The 15340-nt window shown below is 31.4% G+C and overlaps 2 protein-coding genes across 2 annotated transcripts in view; one reads left to right on the top strand and one right to left on the bottom strand.

Moving 5' to 3' along the window:
• The window catches only part of LOC145252453 (zinc finger FYVE domain-containing protein 21-like), a 120575-nt gene extending 112918 nt beyond the window's left edge, over positions 1-7657 (bottom strand). Inside the window, exon 1 of the mRNA XM_080111855.1 lies at positions 7499-7657. Within this exon, the coding sequence (XP_079967981.1) occupies positions 7499-7627 (129 nt within the window). The 5' untranslated portion in view covers positions 7628-7657. The remainder of the gene's footprint in view (positions 1-7498) is intronic.
• Positions 7658-7795: 138 nt separating this feature from the next.
• LOC145252452 (uncharacterized) overlaps positions 7796-15340 on the top strand; it is a 209007-nt gene continuing 201462 nt past the window's right edge. The window contains exon 1 of the mRNA XM_080111854.1: positions 7796-8042. Within this exon, the coding sequence (XP_079967980.1) occupies positions 7808-8042 (235 nt within the window). The 5' untranslated portion in view covers positions 7796-7807. The remainder of the gene's footprint in view (positions 8043-15340) is intronic.

Genomic DNA, 15340 nt, shown 5'->3' with positions numbered 1-15340 from the left:
GGTTCTGATTAAGTATCGCCTCAAATTTGTTATAACAAAAATAATTGAAATATGTATTCATTTAGAGTCACCATGGATGAAATTAATGCTCAGGGAGGAGAAAGGGGGCAATTCTTTTCATTGATACTGTTGATTGTTCGAAAAACAACACTGAAATTAGGTCAAATAGCCAGCGCAACTAACTTTATCCTTTTTTTTTTTTTCTTTTTATCATAGTTGGCAAAGTTTGTGCATAAATGAGAAAATTGGAGCAAGAGATGTGTCCGAAAAGTTATGTAATTAAGGAGATCTTGATCAATGAGAGAGAGAAAAGTTTATATCCAATTTCTTTTTTTTTATTTAACGCTTTATCAATGCTCTTAAACAATGCCGATAACTCTGCTAATCGATATATCTATAAAAGTGAGAATGTGTGCAGGAGGACACTTCCCAACCTATATACTCAATGAATTTTTGATCTACAGACTTGAAATTTGGTATATAAGGTATTTAGACATATGGAAAACATTTTAATCAGTTTTCATCCAGAAAAAAGGGCTGCAGAGACGTCAAAATTGATATGTTGGGGGTGCAGGTGGGGTCACCGGATTTTTATCTGTTTGTCAACTGTTTTTTTCACAAATACATGTGTGCATTGTTCACATGACAGATTCTTTATGTTAAGAATAAGTAGGTTTGAAAACATTTTTTAAAGATCGTGTCAAGCTGACCTAATGATTATTGTATTAGACTCATTGTCTCTAGGTTTTGGTTTCGATCTCAGCTTGAGTATTTTTTTTTTTTTACTTACAAAAAGTGAACTGTTTAGAAAAAACATAAAACTCGCTTGCATATGTCTCAATATTTGTATGAATTAATATAATATTCATGCATATTTTATGACCAGGCAATGCCAGGCGGTCTGCAAAAAAAATAAAAAAATATTATATATATATATATATATATATATATATATATATATATATATAATGCAAAAGTTTGTGTGAGTGTTATCAATTATTGATCTCTGATAAAAAAAAAAAAAAAAAAAAAAATTTTAAAATGGCCATTTCCTGCAAATCTTTTAGCCATTTTAAATATGTATCAGAAAAATGAGTGACCGCCCCCTCAAAATAAAAAAAATTGCCCCTCTTCCTTCATTTAAAAATTCAACAAAATTCAGGAAATCAATTTTCATAAAATTTCCAGTATTTATTAAGTAATGATCATGGAACTAATATATCCGTTATCTTTTTTTAAGGGGAGTGGGGTGAAAATGAATTTTATGTAAACAAAAAATATCTTTATTATAGTTATATTTCAGGGTATTAAACTTTTTTTTTTTTTACATTTTTATAAAAATAAAAACAGTAAATGTTAACAAAAAAATCTTTTTATACATAGTGATTATGTCATGAAAAAAAACCCTAAATTCTGTTTTTATAAACAATATAAATCTAAGAAAATCATTTATCAAATGAACAATATCATTTCATAACGCATTGTTTATTTAATATTTTCACATGAAAATAAAATGATTTTATAGATTTGATAAAAGTTTCTTGTGTACAAAACTGCAATCGACACAAGACATTTTTTTGTCATGTTAAAAACAAAACAAAAAAATTAAACGTGAAACTAAATTGTACAAACGTTTAACTTCCAATTCTATGGAAGTACAGTGGTATATAAACAGATGAGACTTGTACTATGTTATTACTTATTTAAAAAAATCCAGCAAATGTGACTATTTCACTTTCAAGCAATAAATCTGCATCATTTGGAAGAATGAAATTAAAGTTTGTATTTTTTCATTAATAAATAATCATTTTCTTTCAAATTCTATTTAACTATTACAAAACCATATCTTTTTTATCAAATATATATATATATATATATATATATATATATATATATATATATATATAAGGCAAAATGTTTGTGTGTGTGTGTGCACATTTTTTGTGTATGTCCGGCAAAGGTTTTTTTCAGGGGAAGGGGGCGCTCGGTGGGGTCCCCCATTCTTAATACTTTTTATATAGTGTCCAAATTATAATATCTACGAGTTATGAAGGGAGGCCGCGCATATCTTTTATTTGAACGACTTTTACACATTATTTTCGCGATATTTCTTGGTCTACATGTGTTTCTTTGGCCTTTCAGTATAAAAAAAAGTGAAGCTGAATCCGTACTTGTGCTAAGGATGTCCACAAAAGCTATGAGGTTTGATCAATGTGGGGGAAATCCCTTATATCAGGCAATTGCTACTCACATTTTTATGGGGAGTGTGTCCCCCTCCCCCAACATCTTGGGGAACCGCGCAGCTAAAGTTGTGGAAACAAAAACAAAAAAAAAAAAAACTGCCCCACAGCAAATGTCAATTGCAGGATTTCATTCCCTCTATGGCTTGATGTTTGTCCTCATTAAATTCACGCACCTGTTCCATTAAGTTTTTAATTGTTAAATTAAAACGTTTTTCATTCTTCTCCCTTCGTGGCCGAGCGGGTAAGATACCAAATTTTTTTTTTTTCCCCCTTTCTTTTCCACCTTTGGGTCAAGGCTTCCGGTTCAAGCCTAGCTTCCTATCAAAACTTTTTTTTCTTTCTTTTACACCTCCAAAACTCCTGGGAAACGCCGGGCACCCCTGCTAGTTAAAAATAAAAGGAAATATTGTTGCAGTTATAGTCTTCCATACTTGAAAATCTCATAAATCTCAGTGGTCATTTTTTTAAAATTGCATTAAAATGTATGAAAAGTGAATTGTAAGCCACGCCCACTTTTGCACATTGCAAGTTTTAAAGATGAAAAGTTTTTCTATCATAATAATGGTTTGGATTATAATTGTCCAATGCCATATCAATCATTACAGTTATTTAAACCTGGGAACCATTTTTCTTTCTCCATTTTTCACTTTTGTTAACGGATTGTCATCAGAAAAGTAGTTGTGCTAGTTTTTTTTTGTTTTTTTTACATGGGGGTCACCACTTATCAAGGCCCAAAGGCCACTCAGGGATAAGGGTTATTGCGTGTACAGTAATCCATGAGATAGTATTGTAGTAATCATTAGTACTGGAGATTTGATAGAGTGCCTTACTTAAGGGGGCGGTTTGTCAGGAATTTGTTTATGTTGGACTTGAAGACATCCAAGTTGTAGTCAGGTGGGAAACAGGCAAACGGAAGAGAGTTCCACAGTCGTGCACTTCTGAGAAAGAAGCTCTGCTCATGGAATCTACGTTTGTAAATTGGCGAAATGGGGTGAATCATACCTTTCAAAAGTTTGCTTAGGTTTAATAAATTTGATATCCAAGTGATTGCAAATACTTCTATAAAAATAGGATAATATTTACTTCCACCTCCATAGCAGTTGGATTCGTTTCTTTAATTGTTCTTTTTTAGTCTCTGCACTTTTGACGTTTTAAACAATCTGATAAACCGCAAATAATATGAGGATCAATTTCACTAATTCTAATTTTCGCAGCTAATAAAAAAAAAAAAAATCAAAGGTTCTCGAATTCAGAGATAAAAATAATCAAATGCAGTTGTTAATTATATAAAGTGTTTTCTTGTAAAACGATGATGATGATGATGATGATGTAACAGCCGACACTTATCATAATGGAATGGTGATCTTTTGAACTTTGTTACAAACTTTCACACACATTTTTTCTCCATTTCCATCTGTAAAAATATAGCAAATCTAGTTTTTTGCTTTTTTTTCTGTTTTTTTGTATGGGGAACTGATGAAATCTTGGTTGTTTTTATAAAAGGAAGGAGAGAGAGAAAGAGGTGAATGTATGAGAACGAGAGAGAGAGAGAGAGAGAGAGAGAATGAGAGAGGTCAAGAATTATGGTTCATTATTTTGACATGTGCTTCATCCTCCCTCCTGACTAACAGTAAAGAAAAACAAAAAAATCTTTTAATAAAAAATTTCGGGTTTATTTTACTGTACACAGATTCGAAAAAGTTGTCACAAAACAAATATATAGAACAAATAAATGTTATCAAAGGCAAGATAAGTTACTTTTCTACCTAACTGGATATGTTTTTAGTGTTTTTATTTAATGTAACATGTTTATTCAGCTCGAAAAATACAGTGTTTACCGATGTATTGGAAAATTAAAAATGGCGCCCGACTCTTTGACACTGTAAGTTTGGGAAAATGAGTTATAAATAAAAAAAACAAGACAAAATACTGTTAAAAACGCCGAATATATGTCAGCCTATGTCACGGTGACATATATTGAGTGAGTTCCTAACAGTATTTTGCATAGTTTTTTTATTTTGTAAATACTTTTTTATTTATTTATTTAGGTATTTACAGTTTCTCTTCCAATTTTTTTGAAAAAAAATCAATATGGCGTAATGGAAAAATAAAAAGGTATTTGCCACTTCTCTTCCACTTTTCGGATTTTAATCATGTTAAATCACACTTCATTTCCTTTTGACGGATTGATTGTTGCTATTTCTTCTGATGAGTTAAGGGCAAAATAAATTCACTGATTAATATAATAATTAAGTGATTGATTTTGCGCTACAAAACAGATACTGTCAAGAATTGTGAATGTCAACTGAATTAAAGGAATAAATTATAAGATGGTCAACATCATGAATTTTGGAATATAACTTTTTGTCATTTATTCTCTATATTGCTCTGTAATTACACTGAGCATCTTAAATAAATATATATATATATATATATATATATATATATACACACACACACACATACATACATACACGTTTTATTTTTTTATTACCGTTTTATCTGTTTAGTTACACTTGTTTCGGTTGCTGGGCCATGGCCCGACAATCAAAACATGTGTAACTAAACAGATAAAATGGTTATAAAAAAAAATAAAAACGCACATTTGCTCTACAATAGTATTGAGCACTCTTCAGGTTTTTGCTATATATATATATATATATATATATATATATATATATATATAATGAAAAGCAGGAGAGAGAAAGTTTTTTTTAGATATAAAATATTTCTTTTTTGTCTTTTTAAAACGGTATTAAAATCCATTCTATTGGTTCAGCATTGTTAATCCAGTGTGATTCGGACGTTGAAACAAAATGAAACAAGAAGGGTAAATGTTAATTCTTGCTGATCTGGTATTTCCATGTGGAGAATTTAGATGTGTGATGCGCGCGAAACGATGTTGGTTGTTTAACGTCGGACCCGACGGAGCGACTCGTGTAGTTTACAGCATGCTGACTTCGACTGCAACTGATTGGTTGTGGCGCTTTTTTTTATAGGTTTCAGACTGGCTCCAACGAAAGCTGCCAGAAAAAATATTTTTGAAATTTGCTTCCTTCGAATCCGATTGGACGAAAAAAATCAACATTTGTGTGGCGTGCGCGTGAGGTGCTTTGAAATACGTCCGCGTGAAGAAGCAGAGTTTTAGTTTTTATGATCGCGAAAATTGTGTGGGTGTAGACAGCAGCTGTACGCGCAACTGAAACGTTCCTTGTACAACCACTTTTAATATTTAAATGTAAACATTATTTTAGCCTCATATTTTCATTATTTTCGGGGGGGTTTTTTGTAATAAATTAAAAACTGACGAATTTATTTTAAGCTCTTTTTAAATAGCACAAAAGTTATACTTATAATACAAAATTTAATTACAGTTACATCATGTTAGATGTGGTGGTGGGGGTAATCTGTGGTGCGGTGCGCGTTGGAGGTCCCTATTGGTCACATAACACTGAAATTAACAAATCGTAATCACACGCCAAGGATGATTTGTAACGAGTAAAATCTTTGTTGGGATGAATGAATAACGCGTACAGAAATATGTCGGCAAGTTGAAATGCAAAATGTTCATTTCAACTTACCGACGTATTTCTATTACTTTTGAGCATGCGCAAATTCATTCATAGCTTGAAGTGGTTTAATTTTAAATCTGCCGATCGTTCAAACGGTAGGAAATGCGGCTGGAGCGGTAAATGTTTTAATTTCGAGTCTAGCCGATTGCACCAAAGTCATCTTTTTAAACTTTCGAAATCAGTACTATATATTAGGTACAATATTAATATTCAATAGACTCTAAAATAATAAATACGAAATCTGCACGAATTAAAATATATTTAAATGTGTTTTACAACCGGGCATTTTGTGATTGAAAAAAAAAAAAAAAAAGAAAACGAAAAAAGGTACTTATGTAGTTTACGGACCGTCCTGAAATATTAACGTTATTTAAAAAGTCATCCTTAACATCGGTGAGGCAGGGCAGGCACTGAGGCAGAGGGGGAGAGTTGTTAACTATTCTGTATTTTCACCTAAAAATTTAATAAGCAAAAGATACCGAACAAATTGACTGTAACTTGAAAATCGTATCTAAAAAAAAAAAAAAAAAAATCACGGCCCTTAAAATGCACAAGTACCAAAAAATGGTATTGGCGAAAACAAATTTTAAATTAAGCAAATAAATTAGACAAGAACAACAATGTATACTCAATACTTTAGTTTAGATAGTGATGAAATAACATAGTTATTATTTAGAAATCCATTCTTAACATGAGGGGAGTACATTTTGTAACTGTACTTTCACCTAACAATTTAAAAAAAAAGGGTTTGTATTACAATCCTCATAGATACGAAAAAGTTGATAAAACAAATACATAACACATGATATCAAAGGCAAGTTACTTTTCTACCTAGCTAGAATGTTTTTAGTTTTTTTTTTTTATTATTTAATGTAAAATGTTTAATCGGTTAAAAAACAAATAATATTGAGCACTATCGAAGAATTAGAAAAAAAAAATGCCCACACAAAATGGTGGTAGAAACTCACCCAATAAATGGCACGGTAACATTTATTGGGTGAGTTTCTACCACCATATGGTTTTATTTCTTATTTTAAAGTAATTATCGAGACTTCAAAGATGTAAAAAGATGTCGCGGCCACTTTTGCTTGTTCTTGTGTAGGGTTCAATTGTTTTTCGAATCGAATAAACATTTTAGATTAAAAACTTATCCTAGGTAGAAAAGTAATTTATCTTGCCTTTGGTAACATTTATTTATTGACAACTTTTTCGTGCCTCTGTGGATTGTAAAACAAGCTCGACAAAAGATATTGTAAAAATTGAATTTAACTTAAAAATCCCATCTAAAAAAATAGCACTGTCCGTCTTCTGCACAAGTATCATATATTCAAACGTGACCATATAAGTAAATAGATAATAAATAAAAACACATTGTTGTTGTTGACTGGATAAGAAAGGGGGTGTGTTCCATTTATTGGACTATTAACCATCTTTGGAGAAAAGATAAAAATATAGCATTTAACAAAAAACTTAGATAAAAATTTTAAAAAAAGACAAGATAATTAATAAGCTAAAACCAACGAAATTCGAAATTATTGTTTTCAAAAGCAACAAGCTCGAAGTGACAAAATTGTAAATATTTACAGAATCTAGGACAAACACTAAAAAAATAACGCCTCTGAAAAAATGGTCAACATTTTTGCTCGCAATGTAAGGAATAACTCTCAAAAAGAAAACACCTACTTCATTATCAGGGACCCAATTCGGTTCTGGAATTAAAAACGGACTGGAGACATCGTCCCGCATGTTAACAATTCGTAGTCCACTCTTGGACTTAACGAGTCGCTTGTCTCCGGTTCCAGCGTCCGCCATTTTGGTCCTGGTTTCTCCTGAGGTTAGGACCGGAGAGAATAATTAAATGGATATTTTATCTTTTATTTTTTAACTAAAAATATATTTTAAAATAAATTTAATAATATTTTATAAATTTTGACACATTTTATTGCATCATTATATATATATTCCATAGTTGTAATTGATTTATTTGCTGCGATGATGCGCGCAGCTAATCCAGCTGTTTTTGTTGGTTCCTTCTTCGCAGTTGTCTCCCCTTTGTGTTCGACTCAACATGTCTTCTCCTTCCCTCGACGCCTTCTGAGAAGTTGGATCCGAAAGCAATGGGAAAGCACACCTAGCGCCATGGATAATAATAATAACGGAGCCTTGTTGCATCTTGTACTTGTCGTTATACAGTTAATCACTGATGCGGATTTAGTTACAGCACAAGGTGAGTGAATACCTCCACCACGCGCACACGTTTTTTTTTTTCTTTATTCTCCGCGAAACGAACTTTGCGAAAAGTTGTGTCAGTGCGCGCACCATGCACCATTGGAATGTCTTTAAAAAATATCCCTTAAATCTAATTAATTTGCTGACAACAAGAATGTGATTTAAAAAAATGTTTATTTTTTAAAATAGAAAATTCTTCGTATATTTTTAAGTATATATCAGCTGTAACTCCCCGGTGTTGCCCAGGAGTTTTTTTTTTTCTTTTCTTTTTTTTTTTGTTTAACTTTCATATTTTTGTTTCGCCTTGAATTTCCTTTATTTTTTTAAATAGAATTTATATCAATATTTATATATGGTATTATTTAAAAAAAATATTAATCGGACAAGAGTGTTGTGTATATTAAAGTACAATTTAAGCTATTGTTATTTTAATCTTTATGAAATCGTGTGTAAATAAATGAAACTTTCAATTTTTCAATACTTGAGGATTTGTTAAAACATTGTAAAGTCAGAAATGATTTCCTATTCAGCAGTTTGAAGGCTTCAAGAATAGAATAATTATGCAGTTTACTGTGCTAAAATAATGTTATTTAGAAACCCATTCTTAATATAAGGAGACGGTGTTTTTGTAACTGTTATGTACTTTCATCTAAACATTTGATAAACAAAAGATATCGTAAAACTTGAATTTAACACGGTACAAATAGTCACTATTTAATAGTGGCTTTCGTTAAGAGTCGCACTTTTGTTTACAAAGTCATTCAGCGGAAGTGACGTCAGACAAATTTTAAGGTACGGATGACCAACACTGAATGTAATGTTTTTGTTTGTTATTTTTAAGCAAATATAAAAATAAAAGTTTTATTCAAACGGTCTTTATTTAAACTTTTATAATAAAATTATAACCTTTTATGTTTTATGGATATTTTTTTTAAATTAAACATCAAGGTTTTTTTTTTGGGGGGGGGGGGGTCATCAAACATAATATAACTGAAAAAAATATATTTATGAACTGTTTTTTTTTTTTTTTTTTTTTTTTAAATTAAAGAACAAAAAACAGTTCTTAAACATTATGTTGGAAAAAGTAGTTCATAAATATTTTGGTGAAAGTGCGCTGACTACCGGATGACTTACCTTTTAAGAATTTCAGATTGAATTGTTAAGGTTAGTACACTTACACTACTTTAACTTAACAATTTAAGTTAAGATGATAATATTAAATTAAATTCCAGTTACATCGTGTTACATATATGGGGGGGGGTAAAACTGTAGCGTTAGCGCGCGTTGGAGGTACCTAAAGTACACAGCGTAGTTACAAAACATCATCCCCCTCCCATTGTTAAATAGGTTTCTAAAAAAAAAAATTACCCCAAAACAGAATAAGTTGTTCGACAACAAATACCCAACACTTGATGTTTGATTAAAAAAAAAGAAAAAAAAAACAGTGCATAAACATGTTTTTATTATAAAGGTTATAATTTTGTTTGTATAAAAGTTTAAATAAAGACTGTTTGAATGAAACTTCTATTTTTACGTTCGCTTAAAAAAAAACAAAAAAAACGGTACCTATGCATGAACCGTGCTGAAATAAAGTTATTAGTTAGAAAGCCATTCTTAACATGGGGAGAGGAGGAGGGTGTTTTGTAACTATTCTGTACTTTCCCCTAACAATTTAATAAAGATATCGTAAAACTTACATTTAACTTGAAAATACTATTTAAAAATATGGTCAATGTGCATTGGTTGTCCAACCTGCAAGTATGTTTATTTCGAAAGCCGTTCTTAGCATGGGGAGCTTGAAAAAGAAAATGCCTTTCGGAATACCCCCCCACTCAATGTTAAGAACGGCTTTCGAAATAAACACCCTTTGCATGTTGAACAACCAGTGCAGTCAGTGCACATTGATCGTTTACGGGTGCCCCCCCCCTCTGTACACTTTCACCAAAAATAACGGGATTCAATAAATGCACAAGCACCAAAAAGGCTGCATTTATAGTGTTGATCATCCGTACCTTAAAATTTGCCTGACGTCACTTCCGCTGAATGACTTTGTAAACAAAGAAGTGCGACTCTTAACGAAAGCCAATAAGTACATAAGCACCAAAAATAGTTTTAAATTTCGAAGAGTCACAAATTAATTTGTTTTTAATAAGTATAATTGTTTTTATCACTTGTTTAATTTTAAATTTTTACTTAAAATGACGATTTACGATTTTTTTTTTTCAAATTGATAAAAATACTGAAAATAATTTTATTTAGCGTTTTGTTTTTCATTTTAACTTTTAAAACATTTGATGTTTTTCTTTTTTTATTAAGAGTCCAAAAAATAACTTTAAAAATGTTCTCATGTTTCTCGCCTCTGCGTGACTTACACATTTAATTTAATCAGATATTATTTTTAATAAAAAATAAGGAAAAATTAAAACGAACGTTTTAAAATTCTGTTAAATTATGAATATGGTTATATTTTGAAATCCCTTCACCCGAGCAACATCGGATAAATATTAAAAACAAAAACAAAAAAAAAAAAAAAACTTAAACTGTTAAAAATAAATATAGGAGGGGTTAGTTAAAAAAAAAAAAAAGCGGGGGGATTTTTAATTGATTTATTATTTAAGGTTTCAGTAACAAATAAATGGGGTTTGAATTACTGTACACATAGATTCGAAAAAGTTGTCAAAAAACAAATATATAACAAATAAATGTTATCAAAGGCAAGATAAGTTACTTTTCTACCTAACTGGATATATTTTTTGTGTTTTCATTCAATGTAACATGTTTATTCAGCTCGAAAACCATACAGTGTTTACCGATGTATTGGAAAATTTAAAATGGCGTCTGACTCTTTAACACGGTAAGTTTCGGAAAAGGTATTATAAATAAAAAAAAATTGGATAAAATACTGTTAAAACTCGCTCAATAAATGTTACCGTGACATAGGTTGGCATATATTCGGCGGTTTTTTAACCGTAGTTTGTCTAGTTTTTTATTTATAACACCTTTTCCCAAACTTACAATGTTAAAGAGGGAGTGAGGCGCCATTTTGAGTTTTCCAATACATCGGTAAACACTGTATGGTTTTCGAGCTGAATAAACATGTTACATTGAATAAAAACACGAAAAATATATCCAGTTAGGTAGAAAAGTAACTTATCATCTTGCCTTTGATACCATTTATTTATTCTATATTTGTTTTTTGACAACTTTTTCGAATCTGTGTGTACAGTAATACAAAGCCAATCTTTTTTTTTTTTTTTTGTACATTTGGACAGAATGTATATATTTGTTTTTCTTCTCACACACTTTATATATATATATATATATATATATATATATATATATATATATATATATATATATATATATATATATACTAGCAGGGATCCTCTACAATGCCGAGGATTAAATGGGGATCAATAAATGTTTCACACATTTTTATTGCCATCGAAATCGGTGAAATCGCCCATTTTTTTTTAATCAGATCGATTGCTTGTCTAAGCTCTAGTCGGGGATCCAACGCGGTGCAGAAGGAGGAAGCTTCACATGCCTCCCCACAGTGACTTAGCCCACAATTCATTGTAGTTTACACTGTAGATAACATACGGTTGGTTTTAGTGGCTTCAATTAAAGTTTCAAATTCAAAAGTCAAGTATCCTGATTCATTTTTGCTCTAAACAGAAACATTCGTTTCGAACGCACCCTTGTCATATCTACTACTGTTGAGTTTATATACCGTGCCCTTCCGCTTGTGCAGTGATAAAATTCTCAGATGCATTAGTGATGTTAGGCTGTAGAAGGGTGTTAACTTTGGTCAAAAGTGGTCTGTCCCTTCTTTAATTGGATATTTTTTTTTTTTCGGTTATTGATTAACGATTTTCGTTAGTTATCAGAAACATTCTGATACAAAACCTAAGAGCACTCCCAGACACATAAAGAATATTTGTGTAAAATTTCATAAAGATCGCCCCAGGGAACTAACTTTCGCACGCACACACACAATGTGCCTATATATATATATATATATATATATATATATATATATATATATATATATATAAGGGCGGTATAAATTAAAAAACTGGCATAATTTCATGAATGATTCTGCGCTACGAAACGGGTGCTGTCAAGAATTGAACGTTTCATCATATAAAAAAATAATCATATAATATTAAAATGAAAGATGAGCAATAAAAGTTATAACTTTATTATATCATCAGAACAATAAGGAAAAGTTAAGGGGGAAATTAAGAAAAAAAAAACTCTTTAGGCCATGGCATTTCGAAGCTAAAATCTTCTCATCAGAAGCGAAGTACCAGAATTATACAAAATGCAAATAAATAAAAACTAGTTTAATGACATTTAGATATGAAATGAGAATAAAGGAATAGGATAATATGATAAATAGTAAGTAAAAATATAAATCCTTTCATTTAATATTGTTTGCTCCTCTTAATAGTGTTGAGCTTTTCTTATCTCGATAAGTTCTTTTATTTTTGTATTTATGTTGGTCAGTTTGACAATTCGTTCACGTTACAATTGACAATTGCCAACTTTGCTGACAATCTGTAAATTTATATTTTTAAGTCATGGCTAAGTCATACGGATTTGTTATTCAAAACTGTCAATGTGGCTTCATTGTCCCACCTGAAGACTTACCTGCAAAGGGTGTTTATTCCGAAAACCGTTCTTAACATAGGGAGGTTGGGCGTAATACTCCTAAAAAAATTAAAAAAAACTCTTTTGCCACATTGACCTTCAAAAAGAAATATAACTATGGGAACCGAAGGGAATCTATATTTGTCATGAATAAGCACCTAGAAATTTTCAGTACTTGTGTAATCGGTATCGACAAAGAATCCCGAACTGGTCCCGGAAATGGGCGAAGCAGTTTACGATTTAAAAATCGTCAAAAGGGGGTTTTAAGCAGATTATGGACCGTGCTATTTTTAGATAGGAGTTTCAGCACTTTCGTTGAAGTGAAAGTACAGAATAGGTTTAAAAGAGCTTTTTTTTTTTTTTTTTACATAGGCATCACCACATTATCAAGGCCAAGAGACCACTCAAGGATAAGGGTTAAAGAGTGTACAGTAGAAATTGGACAATATAGTAATCATTAGTAATGAAAATTTGGTAAATTTGATAACTTATATGGAACGGCTCATCAAGAACTTATTTACGTTAGACTTGAACACAACCATATTGTAGTCAGCCGGAAAGCAGGAAAACGGAAGACAATTCCACAGGCGTGCAGTTCTAAGAAAGAAGCTTTGTTCATGGAATCTACGTTTAGGTTTAGGCACAGATAAAGAGTGGGGGTAATTATTGATAGTGTTTACAGCTAGACGAGTGTTTCTTGTGAAAGTTTGGCGAGGGGGGACCATAGATTGAAGCTCAGTCGAACACTTTCCATGAAAACAACGATACATCAGAGACAAACTCGCAACATCTCTTCTGTGAGATAGAGGTTGCAAGGAAGAGAAAAGCTTCCATCATGTTAAGAATGTTTTTCTAAATATTATTCAGCACACCCACACCCCGTATTCTTCATAAGTACAATTTTTTAGCCACTTAAAAAAGTAAAAAAAATAATATATATATGCCTTTGAAATCATAAACTGCTTCGGCCAGTTCCGAAACTAAGGATTCTATGTGGATACTCAGGACCGGCTACGTAAGTATTGAAATTTTCTGGGTACTTATTCATTTTAAGTAATAAACAAGGTAAAATTATTTACTAATTTAACTTTATTTTTCAATGTTTTGTTTCGACAATTTCATATTGATTTCACCAACAAAAGTATCGATTTTATTTATTAGAAAAAAATAAAACTGTTTTAAAATATGTGTAGATTAGATCATTCAGCAAATGCGGATGCTTAAATCGTTGTTTTAAAGGAGGTAACTCTATTTTTCTAAAGTAATTAAAAAAATTTATTTTTTTCTTACAATTCTTAGTGAAATAGATTTACCTCTTCTAGAACAATGAATTCAGCTTCCGAAGTGCCAAACAAGTTGTTGATCATATTTTTCATAAAAACTTTGATTTTATACATGTTTATAATCTTTCGACCATTATTCTAATCTTTATTAAATTAACGTTTCGGACGATGTAATCTCCCATTTTTTTTTTTTTTTTCTCTTTAGCAATATATCGAGTCCATTTTCAATTACTTTGTATTATTATGCCTGTTTTATGAAATCGTTTTTGTTTCTGCGGTTGTAAACAAAGTTCATGGTTAAAACTTTTAACAGAGAAAATGAATAAAGTTGAAACTTTGATGCGTGATGGCCGTTGGCAAACTTTTGAAAGAATAAAAAAACAGATTCACAAGATTTTGATCACTAAGAGTTCTTATCACTCACTGACAATAACCAGTGGTGTTCCCTGGAGTCTGAGTGACAAGTCTCCACAGATTTCCAATGCGCTCCACCTATCTCGATAACCAGTGCAGATGATTTCATGTTATCTCAACAGCTGCTCACCTTTGATTTCTCGCTGACAATGTCCATTTTTATCCCCGCCCTCTCAAAATACGCTTTTCCCGGTGGTTCCCGCACTTTTCTAATGGGGGTCTGGTTGGTGCTTTCTCTCTCTCCTTGTTCCTCATAAGCCCTTCACAACTTCTTAGTGTAGACACCACCATTTTCTTTTTCTTTTTTTTTTATCTTAGAGAAGGTGAGGACGTGATTAACGTATTGAGGTTTCGGTTCTCTTGGTTCCCTGTGATCATGTTCTGTTTTTTAAATTTCTATTGCAGTATTCAACTTGTTGGTTAGTGTTGTTTGCAGCTTCTGTGGGTTTTATTATTATTATTATTATTATTATTATTCACTCACTAGGAGTTTTCATACAGGTTAACATCAAAGATTTCTTGTAGAGAACAACCTGTGGTGTTTCTTGGTATCTGAGTGACAACTTTTCCCAGATTTCATCACTACCTCTTTCGTTAACCTTTCCAAATTAGTTTGCGTTATCACAATAACCGTTTACCATTGATTTCTTGTTGGTAGCAACCATTCATCTTCACTGGAATTTGGGTGGCAATAAGGTCTTAGTCCTCTTCATGCCCACCTAGTGGAGGTCCGGTTAGTGCTTTCTCTCTTCGGTCTTTTCATATTATTATTCACAATATTTCCGCGTTTTTTTTTTTGTTTTTTTTTTCTAGATGCTTATTTTTGGATTTGGCAATCTTTTATATTCACGTGACGCAACGGATAAAGTCGTTGATTTACAATCGGTTGTAAATAAGTCTTCAGGAGACTGAAAGTTCAATTCTTACTACAGACTATAGTAAT

The sequence above is a fragment of the Euprymna scolopes genome, chromosome 29, assembly GCF_053919585.1.
Source record: "Euprymna scolopes isolate OS-2025 chromosome 29, ASM5391958v1, whole genome shotgun sequence".
Classification (NCBI taxonomy): Eukaryota; Metazoa; Mollusca; class Cephalopoda; order Sepiida; family Sepiolidae; genus Euprymna; species Euprymna scolopes.
The sequence above is the reverse complement of the archived record's forward strand: the minus strand, read 5'-3'. Positions and strand labels throughout refer to the sequence as shown.